The 26,462-nt window shown below is 41.0% G+C and overlaps 1 protein-coding gene across 3 annotated transcripts in view; it reads right to left on the bottom strand.

Moving 5' to 3' along the window:
* Positions 1 to 3,432: 3,432 nt before the first annotated feature.
* MTFR1 (mitochondrial fission regulator 1) overlaps positions 3,433 to 26,462 on the bottom strand; it is a 49,629-nt gene continuing 26,599 nt past the window's right edge. For all 3 annotated transcript variants that reach the window (XM_058668679.1, XM_058668680.1, XM_058668682.1), the window contains exons 4-8: positions 21,134 to 21,246; positions 7,455 to 7,690; positions 5,161 to 5,401; positions 4,464 to 4,632; positions 3,433 to 3,605 (exon numbers count right to left, since the gene is read on the bottom strand). In XM_058668679.1, the coding sequence (XP_058524662.1) occupies positions 3,537 to 3,605; positions 4,464 to 4,632; positions 5,161 to 5,401; positions 7,455 to 7,690; positions 21,134 to 21,246 (828 nt within the window). In that variant the 3' untranslated portion in view covers positions 3,433 to 3,536. The remainder of the gene's footprint in view (positions 3,606 to 4,463; positions 4,633 to 5,160; positions 5,402 to 7,454; positions 7,691 to 21,133; positions 21,247 to 26,462) is intronic.

The following is a 26,462-nucleotide window of genomic DNA, read 5'->3' as shown; positions in this document are numbered from 1 at the left end:
CCACCTAAGCATCATCACAAGGTAGTAGTTGGATTTTTCCCACCGCAGGGCTCAGGGATGGACTCCTTTCTGTACTTTGACTTTAGTCAGGAGGATTCATGCTCCTGGCAGCTGAACCCTGGCCAGCCAGCTTGTAGGAAACAACCAAACGGAGCCTGGCATCTAAGCAGGTGAATCTGGGCTTTCTTCTACCCTGTTCCTCCTCTCATTTCTTCCCTACCTTGCAGGTTCTGCTTAGGAAGGTGGTAGTATGCAATGCAGTCTTTATAAAGCACTGTCTGTACTCTGCCAAGCTTGGGCTTGGATCCTTTGGCAAGCTATGTCCAGGCTTCTAAGCAGTTTCCTCACCTTTTTACTTGAAATGTCTAAAAAAATTTATGTACTGATACGCAGTAAGGTTCTTTCTACTTGTGGACCTCATAATCTGTGCCTTCTAAAGCTCCTGGGTACAGCTGTACCTCACAACGTCCTTATTCAAGCTGGTTTTAACTGCCTGATTCTCCAGAGGGAGACGAACTTGAACAGTTCATCAAGGTTGTGTGCGTGGGCACTGAGCAGGTAGCACTGCCAGGTGCTCCCCTTGCAGAGAGGAAGGCAACAACCGCTGCTTAGCATCCAGGGGCACTCTACCCTGAGGCCACAAACCACTTCCCACATCTACTCCAGTTGTCTTCTTTTCACCCACCACGGGAAACCCCTTGGGTTCTACAACAACTCCCTGGGGACTCCTTATGGGCACCAGGCAACATTAACAGAAGGCCTTTTAACACTGTCAGTAAAATTCCCATTGGAAAATCTGTCCTTTCTTAAATTTAGCCTTTTCCATCTGCAAAGTCATTGGGAAATAGTAGCCCATAACAATCATTTGGTAGGGACTTGGAGAACTATTAGACCATATGTAATATTTACGCTCCTGAGAATGTCCAAATTACAAACAAAATAAGGAATCTGAGAAGTTTGAGCTGTAGAATCTTGAGGCTTCTAGCTTAAGTGAAGTGAAACAAGAAGAGCAGTCCCAGAGGGGATGGTATAATGTTCCCAGATCCTACCTGGTTATGTTGTTCCTGTGATTTATTCTCAGGACATAGCATTAGATCAAGGTTTTCCTTATCAACACAAGGCCAAGACATAGGAACTGGGACTTCAATATGCAAGAAGGTCATGAGAAACAATGGGCAAACAGCTATGAAACAAGTGTCTCATTCTGCCTGTTAATCCCAGAGCCACTTTCGTTGTGTGAACACCTAAAGATTTAAACTTACCTACCTGGTTCTCTTCCATAGAAAGCACTTACACTTTAGGAAAAGTTATCAGAACACTTTCAAAAATGTGCTATCATTATTATTCATGTCTTTCCACCATAGACACACAAATTTGTAACACAGCAAAAATTAACAAGTGACTAAGGAGACAACCAGGACTACAAAAATGGGATGATGCCTTTCCCACATGCAGTGGACTGCATTCTAGGAGAATGCAACAGTAATAACTGTTTAGCACTCTACTTTTCATAATCTTTTGAGCTGAATATTTTTAAAAATATATTGAAAAAAAAAAGTGACTTGGCCAGGAGTACAAAGCTCCAAGTCCAGTAGATACCAACTCCATTCTCACTTTCCCCTTGCTTGCCTCTCCCCATCATCTAGCATGAGGGTCATAGACTAGTCCGAATTCAGCAGATAACATAGTACAGCAACTTATTTAACCATTTTGAGTTGAACTATAAAATGCAGAGGTTTCATTCTTTTATAGGTTTTTTTGTTTGTTTCATATGCTATGTTGGGTGCAATCATCCAAAACTGAATGAGATGGGTATGGGATCTCATGAATCCCATAAATGGCTCCTTAGGGAATTCAGATACCATCTGTGTCCACCCTTCTGTTTTAATGTTGAGATCCCCTTAAGAGGAAAAGTGGATGAAGAGGGACAGCGTATTTTAAAGACGAGATTTCCACATTAAAAGCTGCAGAAAACAAACTACTGTCAAGAAGCTATCTGTGTAATATATATAAGAAACTTACTAGTTAAAAAAAAAAAAATAGGCAGCACAGTCCAAGGAAACATTTGCTTTATTTTAAAAAGACCAAATTGAAGCAGTAGCCAAAATTAAACACTGATACAAATTTCAGTTTCTTGGGAGGTCCAAATATGTCAGATGAATTTTCTTAACTTCCTTGAAGGTAGAAAATTTAAACAATATAAAACAATTAGAAACAATGCAAGAATACATAAAATAAACCAGTTTAAATTTAAGCTGAATAACCAAACCATGAATTTTTGCTGATATTTAAGAACAACATGTATTTTTAATAACTTAAAGGTCAATGTCTATTCTTGATGTTTCTTACTCCTCCCAGGAAGTATAACTATTTTTCCCTCAGAATTAAATAATGCAAGTATTTACTCATGGTAGGAGGGTCTGGTACTAACTACAGCTGAATTTATCAGAGAGAGAAAATCATAAGAACGTATTGAGCATTTAAAAATAATCACTTCTGGCTAGTCCGCAGAAGCCCTAGATGAGAAAGGCAGATCTCCACTTCTAATAACAGCCCGAGGTTTACACTGCATAATACAATTCATTAGAACCAAATTCTATAAGTGACAAATAATAGGAAATTTGCCTATTCAAAATGTTTCATTAAAAATTTTAATATTCGGCCAAAATATTAACTTTGTGAACTCTATTATGTTGGCATCTCCAGAAGTATTAACTTAGCCAAACATCACCTTTTTGATGCCATCCATTAAGCAGAAAGGAAAGGTGGTACATTCCGGTTATTACTTAAAAAGGGATTTAATTCAATAATGCAGTTTGTCCTTACTTGAAAACTACATTTTCTTCCTCAGCTCTGCGTGAAAATGAGGTGAAGGCAGCTTTCCTGGTCCCCAACTTCCCTTTAGTGGAAGGCATTATAGAATTTCAGCACTGAACATCATCTGGTTCTTACTCAACCCCGGTTCCAAAAAATGTGAGGGAAACTAAGATATAAATTCTATCCAAGGTAAGAAGTTTCCAATGTAAAATATTTCATTCCAGCAACCCCTGTTATAGCAGCTGATCCATCACTGAATAGGAAACGGTCATTGAGAACAATGAGGATACTGGTGCCCACCACTGCTTGTCATTTACTACTAATTTTTACATACACTGTTACATCCAAATATATGCATATAAAACATTCGAACAGATAAATTAGTGTTCACTTAAAATGCACAATAACATTCACAAATGTCCTTTCTAAATGTTCTGTAATCTTACAAGTTTTTCAAGACTGGAAACCTGAACATCCTGGCTACACATTAGAAAGAGGTCAGAACATGCAATGTTCCCGGAGAGCTGCAGAACAGACCTCTTATACAAGCAAAACCAAACTCATAGTACTTTGATATTGCTTCTTCCGGATTAGGTTTAAAAAGGAGCCCAGTGAATACTAAAGTCAGGATTTACTAAATAGTGTTGCTTTCTACCAGCCGCAGACAGCCCTCACAAACCAGCAGCCAAACCCCGCAGTCTTTCTCAGCACACTCTCTGTTAGGAGTTGGAGACACTGTCGACTAAAGCCTTCATTTTTCCTGTAGACTTCAACATATGTGGCCCAAACTAGAAAAGAAACAAATTATAGACACTGGCTCATTTAACAGCAATGACTTGCCCCCTTCCCCGTCACTGATCAGCGCTTAGGTGTGCTGCCTGAAAAACCAAGCAGCTACTGCTCATGTTGAAACCTTAATGAACTGAGTTACATTAGACAGGTAACAGAAAGAAAGGCAAAAGTGCAAAGTATTTTCTAGAAGAAAACTACAAGCAGCAATACTCCAATGTAGTCCAATTTTACTTCTCTGAGTGAAGATGGAAAAAGATTATTTTCCAGGGTAATACAATGAGCCAGCTTTTCTTCCTGGGAACAGATAAGCACATGTCCACAGCAAACATGAGTACATGGAATTCAGAAATGATCAATTTATTCTCACCATCTCCACATGTGACATAGGCACATAGCCTCTTAAGGCACAAACACTGCCTTCTTTAAAAGATTTTCATGGGGTGTTCTGAGAAAGTGAGCTTGCTTTGCTTTCAACATCTACAATAAACAAATACATACTGCTCTAAAATATGAACTGTTGTGAATTCCACATTATGCTTAAATTTGCCACTGGAGTTTACTTAGCAAAGTTAGTAAGATCCTGGAGTTAATTTTTGCTTTTTTAAATTTATGCTCCTCTCTTAAGTTTCAAATTTCCAAGTGAACTATTAAAATTATAAAGTGGAAGTATAACTATTAAACAAAGACGTCATCCTTTCTCCAACCAGCCGCAATCTCTGCAACTGAGGACAGAGACGACCCTGGGTGTCACACCTTGCATCTTGCTTGAGGAAGATACAGCAGAATGGCTTGACAGGTGCCCAACACGGGGTGAATTACCAAGTACCAGGAAAGAAAGCCAGGCCGACACTCACCAACACCTTCTCTGAGGTGGACTCTGCTTCACACTTTGGAACTCCTTTCTCAACTTCACCTTGGCCATCGTTTCGATACCGATAGGCAAACTTCTTTTTCAGAGCCTCTGCTATTAGGGCACCAGGGTCAGTAGCATCTGCTGGTTTGGGTTTTACATCTTGCTCTGGCCTTAGAAGAATGGGAAGAAACCAAGAGGACAGGTTGATACACTAGAAACCCTCCAGAAGCACCATGTCTGCCTTTCATGCCACTAGGCACTGTGCTGGTGTCAGACTTACTCCACAAAAACACAGATACTACCGGCAGTGACAGGGAAACCAACGGAATGTTCAACAAAAGGGCACACAAGAGTACAATAAAGAGCCATTTGCTGCATGTCCAGAACGCTGAACGCACTGTCCCTCTGGACAAACAGGATGTCTAGCAGCAGGGCACACAACATATCTTTGTTTAACAAATGACTGAGCAATCACAATGAAGTCTTTATATCAAAGGGCTGATATTTAAGTTAAATGGGAAAACTATAAAGGCAATCATATGGAAATTATTTATTTTGCTAACCTCCTAGTCACTGTGTGTAGCAGCAACTAGTACCTATCTTTTTCCATAAAAATTTAATTATTCATGGCAGCTGTATCACGACTCCAAAAACTAGAGTAAACACATGGGGAAGAGAAAAGGCCAGTGTGTACTTACCTCTTCACTGCCCGAAGTTTCACACTATTCATATCTTTAAGGATCTCTAACATATTTGGCATGTCTGGTTTCTTTGGATTGTTCTTAACCAAAGTTTGTCCACCATTGGCTTTTTTCTCCCGTCTCTCTTTAATCAGGTCAATGGCAGACAGACTTTGGTGGAATGCAGGGGGAGGTGGTGGGGGTGGGGGAGGAGGGGGTGGGGGAAGGGGTGCTGCTGTTTTAACAGATGTGGTAGAATCTAAGTCACCTATGGGGGGAAAAAAAAGAAAAATACTTAAATCCTTAATCCTGTAATATGCAATAAAATGTCAGTTTTTAAAAACAAACTTTTGTACTGTTAAGAACGATGTCCTTAAAAACAGTCTCAGTTAAGGAAGAAGACAGATTCAGTTACTTGGTGAATCGGCCACTGTCGCTCAATCCAAACCTCTCCAAATGAAAAGCCCTGTTTAACAGTGTTGTGTTTGTGATATCAAATGTCCAAGTTTGACCATGGCCCAGTTTATCACTTTTAGCAGAAATATAAAGTAGTGTGTCACGCATATAACACCTCCATCTTCAGCACTGATAGATCCGTGCTATTACACCTATTTGAAAAAATAGATGTACATTTCAAGTATATTTTCATATAAGACTTAGCACTGCAAAGTCCGTATAAATAGTGTTTAGATGAAAAATTTTAGATATATTTTTGAAAAATCTTGTGGAAGAAAAGTGTTACATTTAATTTCTAAAATAAGGGATAACTATTAAGAGTTAAAAAGATTACAAAATAAGGACCTAAAATTTATTTTCCTGCCGAATTGTGAGGTTGCAGTTTCTACTGGGTGAACTATACTGACTGGGCGAAGGGAGGGGAATGGCACTGACGAAAAGACATTTTGCTCAGAAGATTCAGACATGAGTAGAACATCGAAATGTTAACCCCAAATTATCCCACCATTTGTAGTAGTTCTCCTCCTCTTCCAGAAGAGGGAGGTAAAGCAAAAGAAAATGGCAGTTTGAAAGTGAGGAGAGAAAACAAAACAAACAAAAAAGAGTGATGCGAGGCCAGACCTGTGGCATGCCGAGCTGGGCTGCCCCTTGCAGCACTACAGTGCCGCTCTCAGTCCCAGCTGCTCCACTTCAGGTCCAGCTCCACACTAACAAGCGCAGGAAAGTTCCCAGGCACCTGCACCCACACTGGAAACCTGGGTAAATCTGTCCTTGGCCTGGCCATCGGAGCCATTTGGAGAGTAAACCAACAGATGAAACAGCTCTCTAACTCTGCATTTCAAGTAAAACAAACCCTAAATAACTTTTTTTAAAAAGGGACAAGAGGGCTCGGCAGCATGGCCTAGTGGCTAAGGTCCTCGCCTTGATCCCATATGGCTGCTGGTTCTAATCCCGGCAGCTCCACTTCCTCTCTATCTCTCCTCCTCTCAGTACATCTGACTTTGTAATAAAAATAAAATAAATCTTTAAAAAAAAAAAAAAAAAAAAAAAGGGACAAGAAAAGAGCAGGACTTTAGGGTCATGAGAAGTTCCAAACTGTGCAAAGTCCTTACCCTACCGGGCCCCAGTGCTCAGGGTGCCTACCGCCTCTGCACAGCGCCCAAGCTGCCAGCAGCGAGTGGGCTAGGATTTCAAGGCTGTTGCTCACCTAATGTGACAATGCCACACTAATAAAAGCAACAGTGTTAGACCAGGGTAAGAAAACCTGAATTCAGTATCTAACTGTGTAAGAAGAGAAGTGAGTATTAAGTAGCTGCTGAGTGTTAAAGGCCTTTTATGTATGTTTTTCCCATTTTCACTCACAGTAACCCTATTTTAAAACAAGAAACAGGTGAAAGATCAAGTGGACCTCAGGACCTGCAGGTAGCAATATCAGCACCTAAGTCCTACCCCCAAACCCAGGATCACTATGATGAGCCTGACGCGCTGCCTACTGTGCTAAGCAGGCAACTCCCAGGTTCACTAAATGGGCAGAAATCCATGGAAATACATCATGTTATGACTGGTATCATTATCATGGGTAACTAAATTGCACATAAGAAAGCCATTCATTATAGCAGAAATTCAGCTGCATGGTTTTCTTTGTTTTCCAAGCATATTTCCTAGTCACCTCCTCTAACAGCACCAAGAATATTCAAAATAAAGACACACAAGCCATCTAAACTTGACCAGGTTTTGTACTGTGCAAATAAGACACGGTTTTTCTAACAATCCCAAGAGCTGGAACAGTCTAATGAGTGCCATTTTCTTCACCTCCAGTTTGATGGTTACAACGAAAGAATGTAGGACTTACAGACCTGCAATGAGGTTTTGCTGCTCTTGCAGGGTGACAATTTTGGCAATCTGAGCTCTGAGAGCAGCAAGTTCATTTTCAAGTGCAGAGATCTTCTGCAGTGCTTCCTCATTGGCCAGTGCTGTAGTCTTCAGTTGTGGCTCTTCTTGAGACAGGTTTGGTAGGGAAATCTGCCTGCTCGGGGGCTTCTCAAAGAAAGGAACATCATCCTGGAGGGTCGGCCTTACCCTGACCTCCGTCCTGCAAGGACAACGTAAGGGGATTGTCAGGGGCTTTGTCAGCACAGTCGTTACCAGCAGAGGATCGGAGCATGCCATGCAAGAACTACATTCCGTGGAGACCGGCGCTTGGCATCGTGATGCGTGCGATGTCTATAACCCCTTATCAGACAGCCCGACTTGAGTCCTGGCTCCTTTGTCTCCCGTCCCACCTTCCTGCTCCTGGACATCCTGGGAGACAGCAGGTGACGGCTCTGTCACATACCTGGGTGCCCCAGATGGAAGTATGGGCTGCTGGCTTCAGCCCGGCTCAGCCCTGCTGTGGCTGAGCATTTCGGCAATGAAACAGCACCTCGAAGCTTTCCTTCCTCTTTCTCTTCCCTCCTCCCTCCCTTTCTTATCACTCTGCCCTTCAAATAAATAAGAAGAAATTAATCTTTAATCTTAAAAAGGTAGAGAAAGTACAAAATAAACTAAGTTTACTCTTCCCCCTCCCATAAAAAAGAATGCTTTTCCAGTTTATCCTACCTGAGTTCCTCCAAGAGTGATAAAAAAGCAAAGTGCTTGTCAACCTCAATTAGCTACATATCATATGCCAGGTTCTTTTGCTATACTTCTTCTTAACCTGTAGTCTATACACACCAACCCTGTTACCACGTATCATGAACATTTCTCCCTTCGCTGTGTCTTTTCCCATTACAGTTATTTGGAACTCTCTACTACTCTAAATTCTTCATTCTAGTGCAGGGAATAATTATGTTTACAAGTCCTGGTTTCAGACCATACTACCATGGGTGGCGGGCGCAGCGCTCTATTGCTGTGCCATTTGAGGAAAGTCTTCTGTGTCTGACAGCTACAAAGAAAGGGAATTAGCACGAACTATGGTCTTTGCCTCACACGGGGGCTGGGGCTTCCAGCAGCAGATTTCATCTAAACCCAATGAGGCAGATGTTGTTCTGTAGCTAAGAATATAATCTCAGGGTCTCGCAGTCAGTGCATGGGACAGGCAATACTGGAGCTGATATTTATTAAGCCTTTTCAGCTTATCAATGTTGCTCTCTTTCTATTTAAAAAAAAAGCATCATTTAGCACTAAGTCAAAAACTTACTGTTTTGAAATAATACAATATAAGGAAGAAATATGCCCATTTATGGTCATTCACTGTTAACTTATCATTACTTATACTGGGAATGATAAGTGATTTTACCAGGACTACTCTTTTTCTCACACTCAAGATACCCAGGAAAAGAATGAGGGAGTGCCTTGACCAAGAGTTTTAAAGATAAGAAAACTCATAACTGACTTTTTCCCTTTGTTCTCAATCAACAGACTTTACTAGAGAAGCAGGGAACAATAGAAATGGAAAGCACTTCCACACTGGTTCACTTCCCAAACACTGCTAAGCCTGGGCCTGGGCTGAAGCTGGGAAATCAATACAGCTCTCCCGCCTGGCTTCCCCATTACTTTAAGCCATCAAGGCTGCCTCCTAGCGTCCACATTACAAGCAAGTTGGAGTTAGGAGCCAGGGGCAAATATCAAACCCAGGTACTCCAAGGTGGGACATGGATGTCTTTAACCACTAGGCTAAACAACTTGCTTTTGAAGCCATAGATTCCTTTGAAAGGCTGCCTTTTTTCAGGTAAATGATCACATATAATCCTCATGTTCTGTTCATAGAATTTCAGGTTCATGATCCTCAAATGAATAAACTCGGTGATACCACCACTCCTTCCAGCCCACAAAAGGCCACAGTAAAAGGTAAGTTAACATAAAAGTTTGAACAACGCTCAGGCAAGGTAGGCAAAGGCTTAGAGCTCATTCCAGTGCCCAGAACAGAGATCACTAGTCACTGGCCTACTTCAGCAATCATGCTCCCTTCCTCCTTACTAAGAACAGGAACAAAGGCAACCTTAGCCCAGGGCAGCAACGCCAGCCCCAGGACTGCATTTCCCACCTCCCCTGCAGTTGTGCAGGGGCAAGTGCAGAGTTGGCCTAACGACATCACAAGCTGAATACTGGTAAGTCATCAAGGAAGACAGCTTGAAGGGAGGTAATTCTACCGTTGTGCCGGATTTTGATATCACCAGAAAAATCATCAAGTCTGAAGTCAGTGCTAAGGCATAAAGGTGGTTTATTCAGGTTAGCCTAGGTCTCCCAGCCACCTCCCCCAGTCCAGTAGGGCTGGGCGGGGTAGGGGCAGCTGCAGCCCAGGGTGCACAGGATCAGCAGGGCAACAAGAGAGCGCCCCCAACCCCTTCCTGCTCCCCAGTTGAACAGCACCGGGTTCTTATATATTTTAGGCTATTAATTATACAGTCATGATCTAGCAGGCTTCTATTGGTGGGTTTGAAGCAAGCAACTTTCAAAAAGTACAAATCGATGAGCTATAGGGCGGTGGATCTTATCAAACACCAGGTACCTCCTTCCTGAGGAGTGGTCTGCCTACGTGACCTGCCAGGTGTCCTGCCGGGTGTCGGGAGTCATGTAGACTATCAGGCCTGGAGTTCACACAGCCCCCAGCCAAGCAATTAAGGCAGAATCACAAAAGCAGAAAACGTCTAGGTTCTTCACTACAGGGAAGGTTCTTAGATCTTCGGCCTGAGTCTTTCTTCTTAGAGTCATGACTGCAAGGTAATATTATAGTCATATAGAAGATCAGAAGCTAATGGAAAACCAATGCAAAGAATGACAGAGCCTGGCCAGGTTCCCAAGGACACTGTACCAACCACTGAAAGGTCCAGACTTTCTACCCTTGGATCTTTGATGTGAAATAGAAATAAACTATTGTGAGAGAAAAATAAATGCATCCTATTTCAGCCACCGTTCTTTTAGGTTCTCTGTTACTCTGCAGTTAAACCTACTCCTTACTGTTAAGAAATTCAGAGTAAAATTTATTTTTGTTTTTCCTTAACTGGATGCTGCTGATTGCTAATTTAATTTTGTTTGAGAGTGTGAGAGTTCTTCATTCCATTTTGTGTTTTGAATGGCAAAACTCTCACTGACTAGCTTCTGGTAGTATGTGCTGAATTCAGATGTTCTTCAAATCGAATTTGGCTCATATGCTGTAAAAATTAAGTTGCTATACACTAAGGATACTTGCAAAATTTTTTTCTACCTGTATTTCAAAATGTTACCTATTACATTTTTAAACAACACCATTTAGGAAATATTCTCCTTCTATCTGTGCCTAGACCATAATAACAACTTTATTTGGCATATTTGTGGAAAAGGGAAATGTTGACTTAGGAATCTTGAATTACTGTTTCCTTTCTTAGCACAAAACTAGGGGGAAAACAGATGACAAAATTTCAAAGTACATGAAAATTACACAAAGGTAAAATTTTTCATAAAGAATACTGGCAATGTCCTGATTCAACATATCAATACTTTCTTTGAAAGATTTTGTTATACAAGTTAATACATTCTGTGATGTGCTGTGATTAACCTGTAATAAAGAAAAAATAAGACATTAAAAGTTTGGAATACAATAGTTACTGTGGCTCTTTGTTAATGTAACTGATTAAACTGATTTCTACCTACTTACACTTAATATAATCTTACATAACTTGGCTCTTCAAATATAATTTCGTAAGTTTTATTTTTAATAAAACTGAACAGTCATTAAAAAGCTTCATGAAAGAACGAGGGGGAATTCTGGTAGGCAGAATGGAAAGGACAGTCATTCAGTCGCAAAAATAGATTCTAGCAAAATACAGAAATCTCAAATAAATGTAGATTTAAAGTAGCATGCTTGCCCACAAGTGCTGTGGAGTAAGAAGTGGAGTGTTAAGACTGCCGGGGTGGGGAACATCTGGCCTGCAGGCTGTTAAAGGCCTACAGAATCATTTGGTTTAGTCTTGCCAAGGCAAGAGCAGGAAGGATTTGGAGGACGATGGTCCTCGGCAGCAGAGAGTCCTCAGGGCAGAGGGCCGACGCCCCTGCCACTGGCCGGGATGGCAGCACCTGGAGCTGCACCCAGGCCAGGGGGAACTGAGAACAAGCAAACTGCAGATAAACACTCAGCTCCACCCCTCCCATTTTTCCATTTCCACGAAGGCAGAATTTTGCTTTATTTACCAAAATCTAACTAAAAAAAAAAAAACCAGTTGGGTGGGTTAAGGTTTGTGAGCACCCTGGGGTGGGAGATTCGGCGGGGCTCAGGTCACCTGACCTGGGTCCTGGGGCCTACCTGCAAGGTGGGCGCCAGGTTTATTAGCCCCAGAGGTGGGGAATTGGGCAGGATTTGGGTTACTTGGACTGGGTCTCTGGGTCCGCCTACTAAGTGGGTGCCAGGTTTGTGAGCCGCAAGGGTGGGGATCAGGGATGCTTGGGACACCTGGCCAGAGTCTCCTGCAACAATATGTCCTACTTAATGAAAAAGGCAGAGCAGTGGACACAGGCCCTACTGTAAAAGGAGAATATGGCAGCACATTTGGTGCTGTAACAGAAGAACAGAACTAACTGAACAACTACCCCAAACAATGACAGCAAAATATCTCGGTGAATGGAGCCAATGGACATTGGGAGGGTGACATCATTCTCGGATCGGTGAAATCGGCAGCATTTCAGAACCATCCAAACCACTTGGACAGAACCCTCGGAATACATACACATTGACACTCTGGGTTGATACGAGGTGGCGGTTCCTCATCCCTGGGTATTGGGACGTGTGGAAAGTCATGAGTGGTTTCCCTCTTTGCCTCTCCCCTTCCCAGAGAATCAACAAAAAGAAATAGCAAATTTGGAAGCAATGAGTACACCCAATTATCCCTAAAATCATTCCTTCCCACCCTGATCAACCATGTAATCATTATTAAAAAATAATATATATAAAAAAAGTCAGGGTCCCAGCGTGATAGCCTAGCAGCTAAAGTCCTCGCATCAAATAGACGCCAGCTCTAATCCCAGCAGACCCACTTCCCATCCAGTTCCCTGCTGTGGCCTGGGAAAACAGTTGAGGACCACCCAAAGCTTTGGGACCCTGCACCCATGTGGGAGACCCAGAAGAAGCTCCTGGCTCCTAGCTTGGGATCAGCTCAGCTCAGGCTATTCTGATCACTTAGGGAGTGAATCAATGGATGGAAGATGTTCCTCTGTGTCTCTCCTCCTCTCTGTGTATCTGACTTTCCAATAAAAATTAACAAGTTCTGGGACCAGCGCAATAGCGCAGTGGTTAAGGTCCTCGCCTTGCACGCACTGGGATCCCATATGGATGACGGTTCTAATCCCAACAGCCTCGCATCCCATCCAGCTCCCTGCTTGTGGCCTGTGAAGGTAGTCGAGCACGGCCCAAAGCCTTGGGACCCTGCATCCATGTGGGAGACCCGGAAGAGTTCCTGGCTCCTGGCTTCGGATCGGCTCAGTTCCAGCCGTTGCAGCCGCTTGGGGAGTGAACCACCGGACGGAAGATCTTCCTCTCTGTCTCTCCTCCTCTCTGTATGTCCGCCTTTCCAATAAAAATAAATAAATCTTTAAAAAAATTAACAAGTCTTAAAATAATAAACATAGTCATATTTGGGGATGTAAATGAGGCTGAGGTTTGTTTTCATATTACATCTGAACACAGAGGCTTCAGTCAGTCTGTCCCGGCAATTCAATTCTGTATATCATAATCTACGATAATCACATTTGACCATCTTAGAGCTTATTATCGTTTAAAATTCAGTAAATAATACAGAGCAGAAACTACAAAGTTTATTAAAAAAAAAAAAAAACTTTTTCTACTTATCCACATAACTCCTACAGGTGGATTTTGTCCTTTTGTTTTTCTACCTAGTAAAATTCTAAGAACCATAAATGAGACATCAAGTAAGGATGTCCCAGAAGACACAGGCTATAGCAAAGGTGTAAAGTTTCTAAAAATGTTTTTCTGCACACCAACCCCTGCTGCCGAGACTGCTACCTTTTGTGTCTGTCGCTCCACAGTGCCCGAAGGCAGGCCAAAGCTCCTACTTAGAGGAACACTGCACTGGAATTACCTGGCTCTGTTTTTCCAATGTTACTATCAAGGCAAGTATTTTTAGAGCACAAAATACAAAGGCCTTTTTAAAGATCTGTTTCAAAAACTCTAGATTAAAAGTAATACACCTCAGCCTTCTTTCCCCTTATCTCACACTTAATAAACATTCAAAATCTGAAACAATTTTACGATAGCAATGTCCTGTAGAAGCTGGTATTCCCAAAAATAATTTCTACTGATCCTCCCTTGCTGTTCTGGATTACAGAGTAACCTACAAAGACATTAAAATACACTTTGTTTACCTTAGAATCTAGACGGGGGTAGGGAGGAAGCTGGCAGTTTAGTTCTCGGCTAGTTTTCTACACAGCTGTAAGTAGCAACCTCTGAAGGCAGGCGAGGGGTTGGTGAAGACCACAGAGCAGGGGGAATTGCTCAGACTGCAGGAAGTCTGAGAGGAAGAAGCCACAGTCAAGCAGGGAAGTGATGAGGCTGCAGACCTGGGAGACCAGCGGGTAGCACCCTAGGTGCTGTGGAAGATTCTGTTCAACACAGGCCTTCTGTTTTGCAATTTAAAAGTTAGTTCTTACCAGTGGTATTTCTGGAAAAACTTCTCCCTTGTGCAGCATTTCACTAATGTAAGTTGTCAATTTTGGGGATCAAGTCATTAAGATTAAAATGAGACTGGAATTACCTGCACTGGATGTGCAGCACACAGTTTTGCACTGAGCTGTGGCAAGCCAGCCTGCCTCTTGACTCACTTCCTTCAGAATCTTGTTATTATGTGGCATTCTGCCTGAGCTTGAGGGCCTTCTTTGATACCCTTAAAAAATACCACACTCAGCCCTGTGCAGTAGCCTAGTGGCTAAAGCCCTCTCCTTGCATCTGCCAGGATACCATGTCGGTGTCAGTTCATGTCCTGGCTACTCCACTTCCCATCCAGCTCCCTGCTTGTGGCCTGGGAAAGCAGTTGAGGACAGCCCAAAGCTTTGGGACCCTGCACCCACGTGGGAGACTGGAAGAAACTCCTGTCTCCAGGTTAGCGCAGCTCCAGCTGCTGTAGCCACCTGGGAAGTGAGCCAGCTTCTTTGCCGCTCCTCCTCTCTGTAAATCTTTCTTTCCAATTAAAATAAAATTTTCTTAAAAATACCACATTCTTTGGTTTCACAGCAGTAACTTTGCAAGCTAATCCTCTGCCTGCTAGTAGCAACATCCTATGCCAAGTGTCAGTTCATTTTCTAGCTATCCCAATTTCCATCCAGCTGTCTGTTTATGGCCTGGGAAAACGGCGGGAAAGCAGTCGGGGGGGCTTAACTCTTTGGGCCCCTGCACCCATGTGGAAGACCTCCAAGAGGCTCCTGCTCCTGATTTAGAACAGCTCAGTTCCAGCCATGTGGCCATTTGGGCTGTGGACTAGCAGCTGGAAGCTCTTGCTCTCTCTCTCCTTCTCTCTATAAATCTGCCTTCCAAATAAAAAGCAAATCTATGTAACAAAAACAGCACATTCCATTAACATTCAAATATGAAACATTAAGGTGGATATCTTTAGTTCAAGTCCTCAGTTTCACCTTGTTCACTATTCTTCCATTACAGATTCACAGATTCAACCAATCACACATCAACAATATTAAAAGAAAAAATCAAGTCTGTATAGAACATGAATAAATTTCTTTTTGTCATTTTTCTTTAACCAAGACAGTATAACAACTAACTCTATAGCATTTACCTGTATTCATTCCTCTAAGTAATACGAAAATCACTTCAAATCTAGGAATTCGCAGATACTATGCCATGTTACACAAGGGACTTGGATTTTGGCACGTGTGGTAGCTGCTGAAGCCAATCCCCATGGACACCCAGGAACAACCGTATATTACCTTCCTATTTAGATTACAAATACCCTGGGTTAACAAAAAAAAAAAAAAGTCTGCTGAATCGCTTTTAAACACTATGAACCTACAGATTCTTTTTTTTTATATATATTTTATTTTTTTATTTTTTTAATTAATTATTATGCATTATGTGACAGTTTCATAGGCTCTGGGAATCCCCCCACCCCTCCCCATGTCCCTCCCCCCTGTAAATATATTTTTAAATTAATTAATTAATTAATTTTTAATTATTTATTATTTAACTTCAGTAATTACATTGTATTATGTGACACAATTACATAGATACTATTTATTTATTTTTATTAATATTTAGCATTATGTGACAGTTTCATAGGCTCTGGGAATCCCCCCATCCCTCCCCCTCCCCTCCCCCCGGTGGATTCCTCCACCTTGATGCAGCATTACAGTTCAAATTCAATCAAGATTCTTTCCTTGCAAACATATATTAAGCATGGAGTCCAGCTACTTATTGTCCAGATGGGTTGAACAGTTTCTTGAACCTACAGATTCTTACAGAAAAAGTTCTAGACTTGATATTTATGTGGAACTCTACTGAAAAACTAGATACAATAAGAAATGAATAGACTCCCATTGGAATTTACTATTCCTTAAACAATGCTTTTTCACTCCCAAAGCAAGCAACTACCTGCTGACAGTGTTTGTCTGCTAGAAGGCTCAGATTGCTGTCTTTAATTTTATCATGTACAAATACTACGCCTACATGCACACGCAGAGACTACATGCTCTGAGATGGAAAGAGAATGAGTTATCCCAGACAGTTTTATTAGTCATATTGGTTCTTTCACATAATGTCAATACTTACAAAAATGATACCCTTATTTTGAGGCAGTTTTGTTAATGCAAAAGGAAATAAGATGTGTACAGAAAAAAAAAAAAGATTTACTGTCCATGCCACTGTACTGTTTTTTTCATGGTCTCTTAAACTCCTCAGGCTGTTACGAAGAAAACAAAAGCAAGCATTGTTGAGTACGTGCAGCAAAAGTGACACTTGGACACTGTGGATGGGAGTGCAAATTAGTAAAGCTATTGTGGAGAACAGTAAGGCAGTTCATCAAAAAACTAAAGACAGAACCAGCAATCTGATTACTGGGTATCTAACCAAGGAAAATGAAGTCACACTGAAGGGACATCTGCTATGTTTATTACAGCACTATTCACAATAGCCCAGAAATGTAAAGAGCCCTAAGTATCTACACACTGGTGAGGGATAAGGAAAGCGTGGTTCATATACACAATGGATTAATACTAGGCCATAAAAAGGATAGAAACAACATGGACGGGAACAGATGCTGTTCTGTTAAGCGTCACAGGGAAGCACAGAAAGACAAGTATCACCTGATCTCACTCACACGTGGTGTCGAAAACAGTGCAACTCGAATTCTTTACTGCTCCCTGTCAATGCACCTGGGAAAGCAGTTAAAGATGTCCAATTCTTAGGTCCCTGCCACCTTGGTGGGAGACCAAGATGGAGTCCCAACTCCTAACCTCAGCCGGAACCAGCCCTAGCTGCTACGTCCATTTCGGGAATGGATCAGCAGATGAGGAGCAATCAGGCAATCCATCTCCATCTCTGGGTTTTTCAGACCAGAGAGGGTATACCTAAGAAGCCGTTGAACTTGACTGGACAATAAGATGCTGGACTCTATGTTTGGTATACGCTTGCAATGGGGGAATCTCAGCTGAACTTGAGCTGTGGTTATGCAACAAGGTGGAGGAATCCACCATGGTGGGAGGGTTTGGGGAGGGGTGGGGAGAACCCAAGTACCTATGAAACTGTGTCACATAATACAATGTAATTAATGAATTAAAAATAATAAATGATTAAAAAAAAAGAAAAAGTCAAGGCATCTGGAAAAAAAAAAAAAGATTTATTATTTCTTTATTTGAAAAAGTGACAGAGAGGGAAGGAAAGACACAGAGCTCTTCGACCTACTGGTTCAATTTAAGTGGCTGCAACAAGCGAGGGCTGAGCCAGGCCAAAGCCAGGAGCCAGGAGCTTCACTGAAGTCTCCCACATGGGTGCAGGAGGCCAAACACTTGGCACATCAGCTGTTGCTTTGTCCAGGTCATTAGCACGGAGCTGAGCTGGAAGCAAAGCAGCCAGGACACGAACCAGCACCCCTATAGCATATGCGTACTGTAGGTGGCAGCTTTACCTGGCATTGCAGCCTCCAAATAAATTTTTTTAATGAATACATAAAAAGTACAATGATGGCTACCAGAAGGTGGGAAAGGGGAGGAAGAAATGGTGAAAACAATTTTCTTGTAAAGGTAATATTAACACTTTTCATTTACAAATAAAAAAAAGGATATCTGAGATAATCACTTGTACAATAACCAATTATGAAGGACTCACTAATGTGCTATTTTCCCAGGGACACAATTCTAGGATATTTTAGTTGCTACACAAATGTCATTAACATAAATTCCAAGACAAAATAAAATCTTGTCAATTCTCTTCCTTTCAATCTTGTTCTATTGTTTGAAATACATGGTAAATTTACTGCTGCTTGTGCAATATGCCACTACTTATCTAATATGTGAGACTAACAACATACAGCCCTTTCAAGAACCATTTCCACACAGAGAAAGATGGTGAGACGGATCTGGCAGCCTGTTTATAAATATTGGCCACAGGGGAAGAATACCTTTCCTTGGCATCTGACTAAAGTTTATTTACACCGTATCACAATCAATACAAAGAGCAAAACAGCATCCTAGTACAAAAGATAAAGTTCATCTGGTTCTTCTCAGTCACGTGAGCCAAGTCACACACCTATCAAAAACGTTGGAATCTGAGGGCACTGCATTATCTATTTTGTTGACTTCTTCCTCTATGATACCTCTCAAATCCAACTGGTCTTTGCTCTTGCATTTCCTTCTCTCTTTTTCAAATTCAGAGTACCTTCACCTACAGTATTTCCAGGTGCCTTTTCAAAAGCCCGTTGCCATTAGTAATATTTGCAATATTACCGATAAAATCCTACTCTCCATATCCACATGCCAACTCAAAGGCACCACAATCCTTCAGTATGCTAATTCATTGGGTCACATCTCACTTCACTGTACACATGTGATCTGCTATTAAAATCCCTTGATAAAATTCTTGTTTGAGGAAAACGATAGAGCTGACTTTTCCCTATTCTTCCACTAACTACACTTAAAAACCCTGGATGCCGTATTTAAAACAAGCACATGAAGAACTTGAAAGGTGCTTGGAGAACCTCAGAGAGGGGACTTCAAAACCCAAAAAACAATTCAGCAGGGTTCGCTGACTTGTCTTGGATGCTGGAGAAGCTGACAATCCAGAAATGCTAAGGGCTATAGAAAATAAAAAGCCTTAACACAAGCCTGTTCTCTTATCCAAAGGATCAACAAAGAGGCAGTGTAGCAAGACAGAAAATAAATGCTCTACTCCAGGCAAAACTACTGAAGTAAACTAGGGCCCACACAGCGGAGGCCAACTGAGATGCCCCTGACAAGCAGCATGATAAGCTCCGAAAGCCTACAGGCTGGTGTCGAGAAGGCACCCCACAAATGGTGGTACCATCACTCCCATCCAACAGTAAGGCGGCAGCTGCCCCTGCCACTAACTGGAGTGGTATCACAGGGGCCCCACAGAGAGTGACAACCTTCAGCACTGCCTAGCAATAATATACAGGTCCTACAGTCTTCCCTGTGGTGTCAGTGGGGGCGGGGGCGGGGGGGGGAATTAGGTCTGTCTGCGTGCATCTACTGCTACATTCTCACTTCACTTGTCATTCAAGTCACACCCTCCTTTGCTCTTGGCCTGCTTGATATCTACTTGACCCCTGCTAAAGTTAATGATAATCCTCCAACTACAAAAATAGAAACTCACTAGTTTTTTGATTTACTGAGTCTCACCTCTTGCACTGCTTGTTAATTCTGAATGAGGACTGACTTCTTCTTTTCTAAATTTCCAAATGCTGCTTTCATTCAGAATGCAAACGCTCAAGTCCCATATGTGCTCCTTGGGCACCCTTCATTTTCAGCCATTCTATCTACATGTTACAGAGCACAAGCCTTTCTTACAAGTATCTGTGTCCTTAATCTGTTTTTACAGTCATGTGAAAGTCACACAAAACCCAGACATCAGCCTGGAATACTGCGTCCTAATCCTGCCTATCAGTAAACCTATTTTCTGATATTCCTAATGATCCAGCCATCCTAAACTCTCCTTTCCTTATCCTCCATAACTAGTATGTTTCTACATTTTTTTTCTATTCCTCTGACTCCTTCCTGAGCTTTGACCTTCTGCCAACTCCCTCATTTAGTTTCAACCTTTTCACCTATTAATTGTCTAACTCCTGGATTTCATCGTACTGTTTATACTGACTACAGGTTAATTTTATTGCAACACAAATTTGATCACATTGCTAATGCAGCTCAATTTCTTCCACGGCTCCATTCCGCTTTCAGAAAAAGGTCTAACATTCGGAGCATAGTGTGTATTTCCTTAAGCCTATCCCCATTTTCCATGTGCATCTCCCACAGCTTACCTTTCTCTGTCTTGCTGAGACAGCTGGTAACCCCAAATGTGCCATGTTTTCTGACTACCTGAAACGAGTCCTTCCCCCTTCCTGGAACACAGCCTTCCCACTGATCTTTCTCCCAGCACTGTCCCGCCCTCACCCTGGCTGCCCTCTTGAATTACTGGAGTCTGCAATGACGATTGCATTCACTTCTTTTCTAATCTTTTCTAGCACTCCAAGTATTCCTTGACTACAAGAATTCTGCCTTGTTTTATCACTACATCATTTACGTCTGGTGAGGATGCAGAGCATGTAATAACGTGAAATAACTTCATTATGTTCAATCTGTTGTCTCTATTCAGGCTCTTTTAAATAAAATACAAGCAACTGTATAATTGCCCTTGAATCACAACCCAATTCCCTTTCATCATCCAGACCAATTTATCTGCCATTATCAGTACTGTATTGATGTAAACACACAACAGTTCTTTTTGGTCTCATAACAGGATGTATACTTCGAAAACATAGAAACGCTACTCCTATATTCCATAAGGATTTATATCATAATTACATCATAAATATTTACTGTATTATTTACATACAAATATAAATTATTACATGTCTCTAGGAGCCTGGTCTTAAAAATAAACAGAAAAGGAGTCAGCACTAAGACATAGTAGGTCAAACCTCCACTTGTGGCGCTAATTCATACGGGCGCTAGTTCAAGTCCTAGCTGTTCCACTTAGATCCAGTTCTCTGCTAACATGCCTGGGAAAGCAGCAGAACATGGCCCAACTGCCTGGGCCCCTCCCTCCACGTAAGAGACCCAGAAAGAAACACCTGGCTCCTGGCTTCAGACCAGCCCAGCTTCAGCTATTGTGACCATGGGGAGTGAACCAGCAGATGGCACAACTTTGACTTTTCTTCTCTACGTGTAAACCTACCTTTCATACAAAAATAAACTAATTAAAAAGAAAAAACTGAACAAAAAAGATGGGTTAATTACTAGATATCAGATTAAGCTATTAAAACAAAGTACTGCAAGCCTATAATCCTTTAAAACAACATACTGCAGTTCAGTTCCGACAGCCTTCCAGACCAACCTCAGTCTTGTTGAACATTCCCCCTCTTCTCTGGCGACCCAGCCAACATCCGCGAAAGAGGCCACCGCATCCTCTCCTGGGCTGGGGCTCCACTCCGCTGTTTGACTGGTGAGCTGTAAGTTATAAACAGGAAAAGTTCTTTATCTGGTATGAAATCTTTGGACTTTTTAATTCACCTAAATGAAAATCATCAGCTCTGGTATTAGAAACACATGAGTGATGTCTGCATTTCCATTAAAGAGCTCCCTGAATGAAATCATGAGTCATACACAATCTGTAAAGGATAATTCACCTCTATTCTATTTTTAATTTTGCTACTTAACTTAGAAAATTCTATCTTAAAATGGAAAAAGTTTGCAATCCAAGCATCAGAAACTACTTTGTTCTGAAGTGATGCAGTATAAAAAAAAAAAGAAAAGAAAAAAAGAAAAGAAATTTGGGAGCAGGAAATTGTAAGAAAAAACAATGACAATCTGTGTTAAAACTAGGAATATTTTTAAATGACCACAATATGTCTATGTTATTGTAGCGTTGTATATATAAGTGTGTATGTTATTATATTGTTATACTGTTTAAATATTTTTTAAATTCCCTAAAGATTTCAATTTTTAGCTTACTATTAAAGAATGAAAAATTGCAAACAGCATAACAGAATTCTAGCAAACATAAACACATGGAGGAAGGGAAGGAATATTTGGAAATAAAAACAAAAAAAATAGCATGTATGACCTGAAAAAAACTGCAAAAATAATTTAATAGGAATAAAGTTGATTTTATTAGATGTATAATACAGTCAGACGGCCAGAAAAAGTTTTAACATAAGAATTACCAAATTAATATAATACTCCCTTAAAAGTTATAATGAATCTTAAATAAAACAGAAAAACAACTCAAACTTACACTGGGGAAAAACAGTAAAAGGCCAAGAAAAATGTGTTTAGTGTGACTATGACGACTCAATTGGCTAATTCTCTGCCTGAAATCAGCAGCATCCCATACAGGTACCAGTTTGTGTCCCAGCTACTCCACCTCCCTTCCAGCTCCCTGAGTGTGACCTGGGAAAGCAAAGGAGGCTGGCCCAAAGCCTTGGGACCCTGCACACATTTGGGAGAGCCAGAGAGAGCTCTTTGTTTCAGCTCAACTCCGGCCGTTGTGGTCATTTGGAGAATGATCCAGTGGATGGAAGATATGTCAATCTGTCTTCATGAGAAAAATAAGTAAATTCTTTTAAAAAGGTAAATTTACTCAGTAATGTGTTTAGTAGGAAGGTGCTACTGGGGCCCCCCTGCATTGTTCAAATCTGTGCTCTCTTTGCCAAGTTACGCTTAATGCTACTTCCTTAAATGCAAAATATACCCATCAAAGACATAACACTAACATAGGTGAATATTAAAATAATTTTAAAGTAGTATTAAGAATAAAAATCCCCGGCACGATAGCATAACAGCTAAAGTGTTCACCTTCAATGTGCCGGCATCCCATATGGGTGCCAGTTCTAATCCAGGCTGCCCTGCTTCCCATCCAGCTCCCTGCTTGTGGCCTGGGAAAGCAGTTGAGGATGGCCCAAAGCTTTGGGGCCCTGCACCTGCATGGAAGACCCAGAAAGAAGTTCCTGGCTCCTGGCTTCGAATTGGCTCAGCTCCAGCCATTGCTTCTACTTGGGGAGTGAACCACCGGACGGAAGATCTTCCTCTCTGTCTCTCCTCCTCTCTGTATATCTGCCTCTCCAATAAAAACAAATAAATCTTAAAAAAAAAATACATAAAAATTGAACCAAAGTTTTTTTTTGTATACTGTCACAGTATACCAAAATCAGCTCTAAATGGATCAGGGACCTAAGTCTACACCCAGAAACCATCAAACTATTAAAGGAAAACATAGGAAGCACTCTCCGAGACATAGCAACAGGGAAAGACTTCTTACAAAAGACATCAAAAGCAAAGGCAATCAAAGCCAAAATGAACAAACGGGACTACATCAAACTAAAAAGCTTCTGTACAGCAAAGGAAAAAATTAACAAACTGAGGAAGCAACCAACAGAACGGAAGAAAATTTTTGCATTCTACACAAGTGATAGGAGACCAATATCCAGGATTTCCAAAGAGCTTCAGAAACCCAGGGACAGAAAAAAAAAAAAAAAAAAAAAAAAAAAAACAAAAACTGTGAAAAAATGGGCAAAGAAAATGAACAGACATTTCTCAAAAGAACAGATTCAAATGGCTAACAAACATGAAAAGATGCTCAGGCTCCCTAGCCATCAGAGAGATACAAATGAAAACCACGTTGAGGTACCACCTAACTCCAGTGAGACTGGCCTACATTCAGAACTCGAATAACATCTGCTGGCGTGGATGTGGGGAGAAAGGCACCCTCCTTCACTGCTGGTGGGAGTGTAGGCTAGTTCAACCATGGTGGAAATCAGTATGGAGAGTGCTTGGAAAATTGCAAATAAATCTGCCATATGACCTAGCTATCCTGCTCCTAGGAATATACCCAATAGAAGTGAAATCTGCATATAAGAAGGGGATCTGTAATCCTATATTTGCAGCAATACAATCTGCAATAGCAAAGACATGGAAACAATCCAGATGTGCTTCCAAAGAAGAGTGGTTAAAGAAACCGTGGTACATCTACTCCATGGAATATTATTCAGCTATTAAGAAGAACAAAATTATGCCATTTACAACTAGGTGGTCCCAACTAGAGACCACTCAGTGAAATGAGTCATTCATGAAAGAACAAATAACATATATTCTCTCTGATAAAAGGAAATCATCATGGAAAGTGTAACTTCAATAACCCGATCCATACTGTTTTTTTTTTTTTTTTTTTTTTTGCTGCATCCCATGTGTTTTGATGTTTTTCATTTCAGTTTCATTTATTTCAAATACTTTCTTTCCTCTTGTCAAATTCATCACTGGCTCATGGATTACACAGTGGCATCATTTTTCTCAAGAGACTTTTGTGTTTCCTTTTTGTCACCCATGTGTTGATTACTCAGTGGCATGTTTTTTCATGGTGCTATAATTTGCTGTTGTTGTTGTGGCTGTTGATCTAATTCATACCAGTTATTGACCTTGTTTCATGGCTTCTCAGTTATGGAAATGCACAGTGATGGAGTACTGGGGTCTACCAAATCCAGATGTGGGGGTACAATGCAACATGCATCCCTGCTTCCAGACAAAAGATGGATTCCCAATGAAACTGTTGGAAATGTGTAGACAATGGGATACTGGATTGTCTGACACTGTCTGTACCAGCAATGTTGGGGGCACACTTAAATAACAGACTGATGGAATTATGACTCATTATGAAGGATTATGGTATCATAGCAACATGGGGAAAATCTGTTGGGCGGTGAGAGTTTGGAGGGGAATCCCAGGATATATGAAATGGTACCACAAAATTCAAAAATTCAAAATAAAAATATAGCAAAAAAAAAGAATAAAAGTCAAACCAAAGTTATCAGTATTAGCAGGTGCACTCGTTTTCATATCAGTTGCATAACATTACCAACTGCATAAAAAGCATTAAAATGACATTTTAATAATTTACCCAGAAACTCAAGTATCTAATAATGACTCAATTATGCCCTTTGGGGAAGCCATGCTGGCAGGCAAGTGAAACAGGAAATGAAATATGTCTATAACTCCCAGGCAAAAACAGACATAACAATGGAATTAGGAAAAGAAACTTTCAAATATTTAACAAGTAAGTATCTTACATAACTTGATAATGGGTATTATATCTGCTCAAGGATCTAAGTGCTCCAACAGTTCCTATCTGACGTTACAACTCCATACTTTCCCATGACAGTTACAAATATCACTTTTTCTTCTGAAATATTAATAGAGAAGTGAAGTACTATTTTCTAAGAATACATTCTCAAAGACAGAGAAGTTAATCCATTCTCAGGGCTTTCATAGGATCAACATATTTCAATATTGTATGTGTAAATAGTTTACTCAATGACACAAAATGTTCTTTTTGTACAAACTTCAATATAGCAAAACCAAAACCTAACTGTGGGGCTAGTATCATAGCACAGCACATAAAGCTGCTGTTGCAATGCCAACACCTTACATGGGCACTAGTTCATGTCCCAGTGCTCCACTTCAGATCTAGCTCTTTTCTAATAGGATGGGAAAAGCAAAAGGGAAGATGGCCCAGGTGTTCACGTCCCTGCCACCTATGTGGGAGACCTGGAAGAAGCTCTGGGCTCCCAGCTTCAGTCCAGCTCTGCCCTGGCTGTTGCAGTCACCTGGGGAGTGTCTGCAAGATCTCTGCCACTCTCTCTTTCTAAATCTTAAAAGACAAGCAAACAAAAAAACATAATTACCCCCAAGAACTTGGTTTTCAATACTAGTAAAGCTTTAGTTAGGCTTCACAATAATCTCACGTTCATGGTAAGTGCCCCCAGAGACAAAAATGTTAATGATGCTGTCACGATCTGCATCATTTCTACTTGACATCCTGCATCCAAAGTAGTTTTGACGTATGTATTCAGCTCATTCACAAGGCAAAATTAAAAAATAATTCTTTTTTTTTTTTTACACCTCATTCAGTTGTTCCTGAGGAAAGCATTCACTGAGAGACGTAAGCATGGAATGGAAAGGACAATTTCCAGGACAACCCACTCCGTGTAGTGGAAACCAAGGCCAAGTCACCAATGGTAGACGAGAATAAGAGCAAGTTGTTCCTGGAAGCATGAAGCAGACAGCACTACTGACATGCATGGGTGACCGACAGCAGCTCTGGGAGAGAAAAGGCCAACTTACTGCAGGTTCTCAGCAAGGTCCTGTCCTACTAAGGCTATTGTTAGTAGGAAAGAAAACAAAAGGGAAGAGAGAAAAAAATTTTTAATCATATTTCATCCAAATGAGAACTTAATAGCACTGTATTTTCACACCTTTCGATGTTCACTTTACCATTTGAAACAATATAAATTATCCTGAATACCACTATATTTCAGGAATCCTACAAAAGCAACTTTATTCAATTTTAAATATTCTGGTAATGTAAAACTATGCCAAGCAAACTGATTCATTTAATAAAATGCCCAGAAGTAAAACATAAATGTATAAAGCTTGAAATATTTTGAATGAAAATATCAGAAGATCCAATGTAATGTTTTATAAAACACATTAGTACCAGTTACTAGTATTCTCTGCCAAGAAAGCATAACTCTGAAGTTTAAGATTTCAGAAGTGGGGCTGGCACAGTGACATAGCGTATTAAGCCTCTGCCTGTAACACTATAACAGTATGCCAAATGGGTGCCTGTCAAGAGTCTTAGCTGCTCCACTTCTGATCCAGTTCCCTGCTAATAT

Source organism: Ochotona princeps, chromosome 9 (genome assembly GCF_030435755.1).
Source record: "Ochotona princeps isolate mOchPri1 chromosome 9, mOchPri1.hap1, whole genome shotgun sequence".
Classification (NCBI taxonomy): Eukaryota; Metazoa; Chordata; class Mammalia; order Lagomorpha; family Ochotonidae; genus Ochotona; species Ochotona princeps.
Note: the sequence above shows the minus strand (reverse complement) of the source record. Positions and strands in the feature narration are given on the sequence as shown.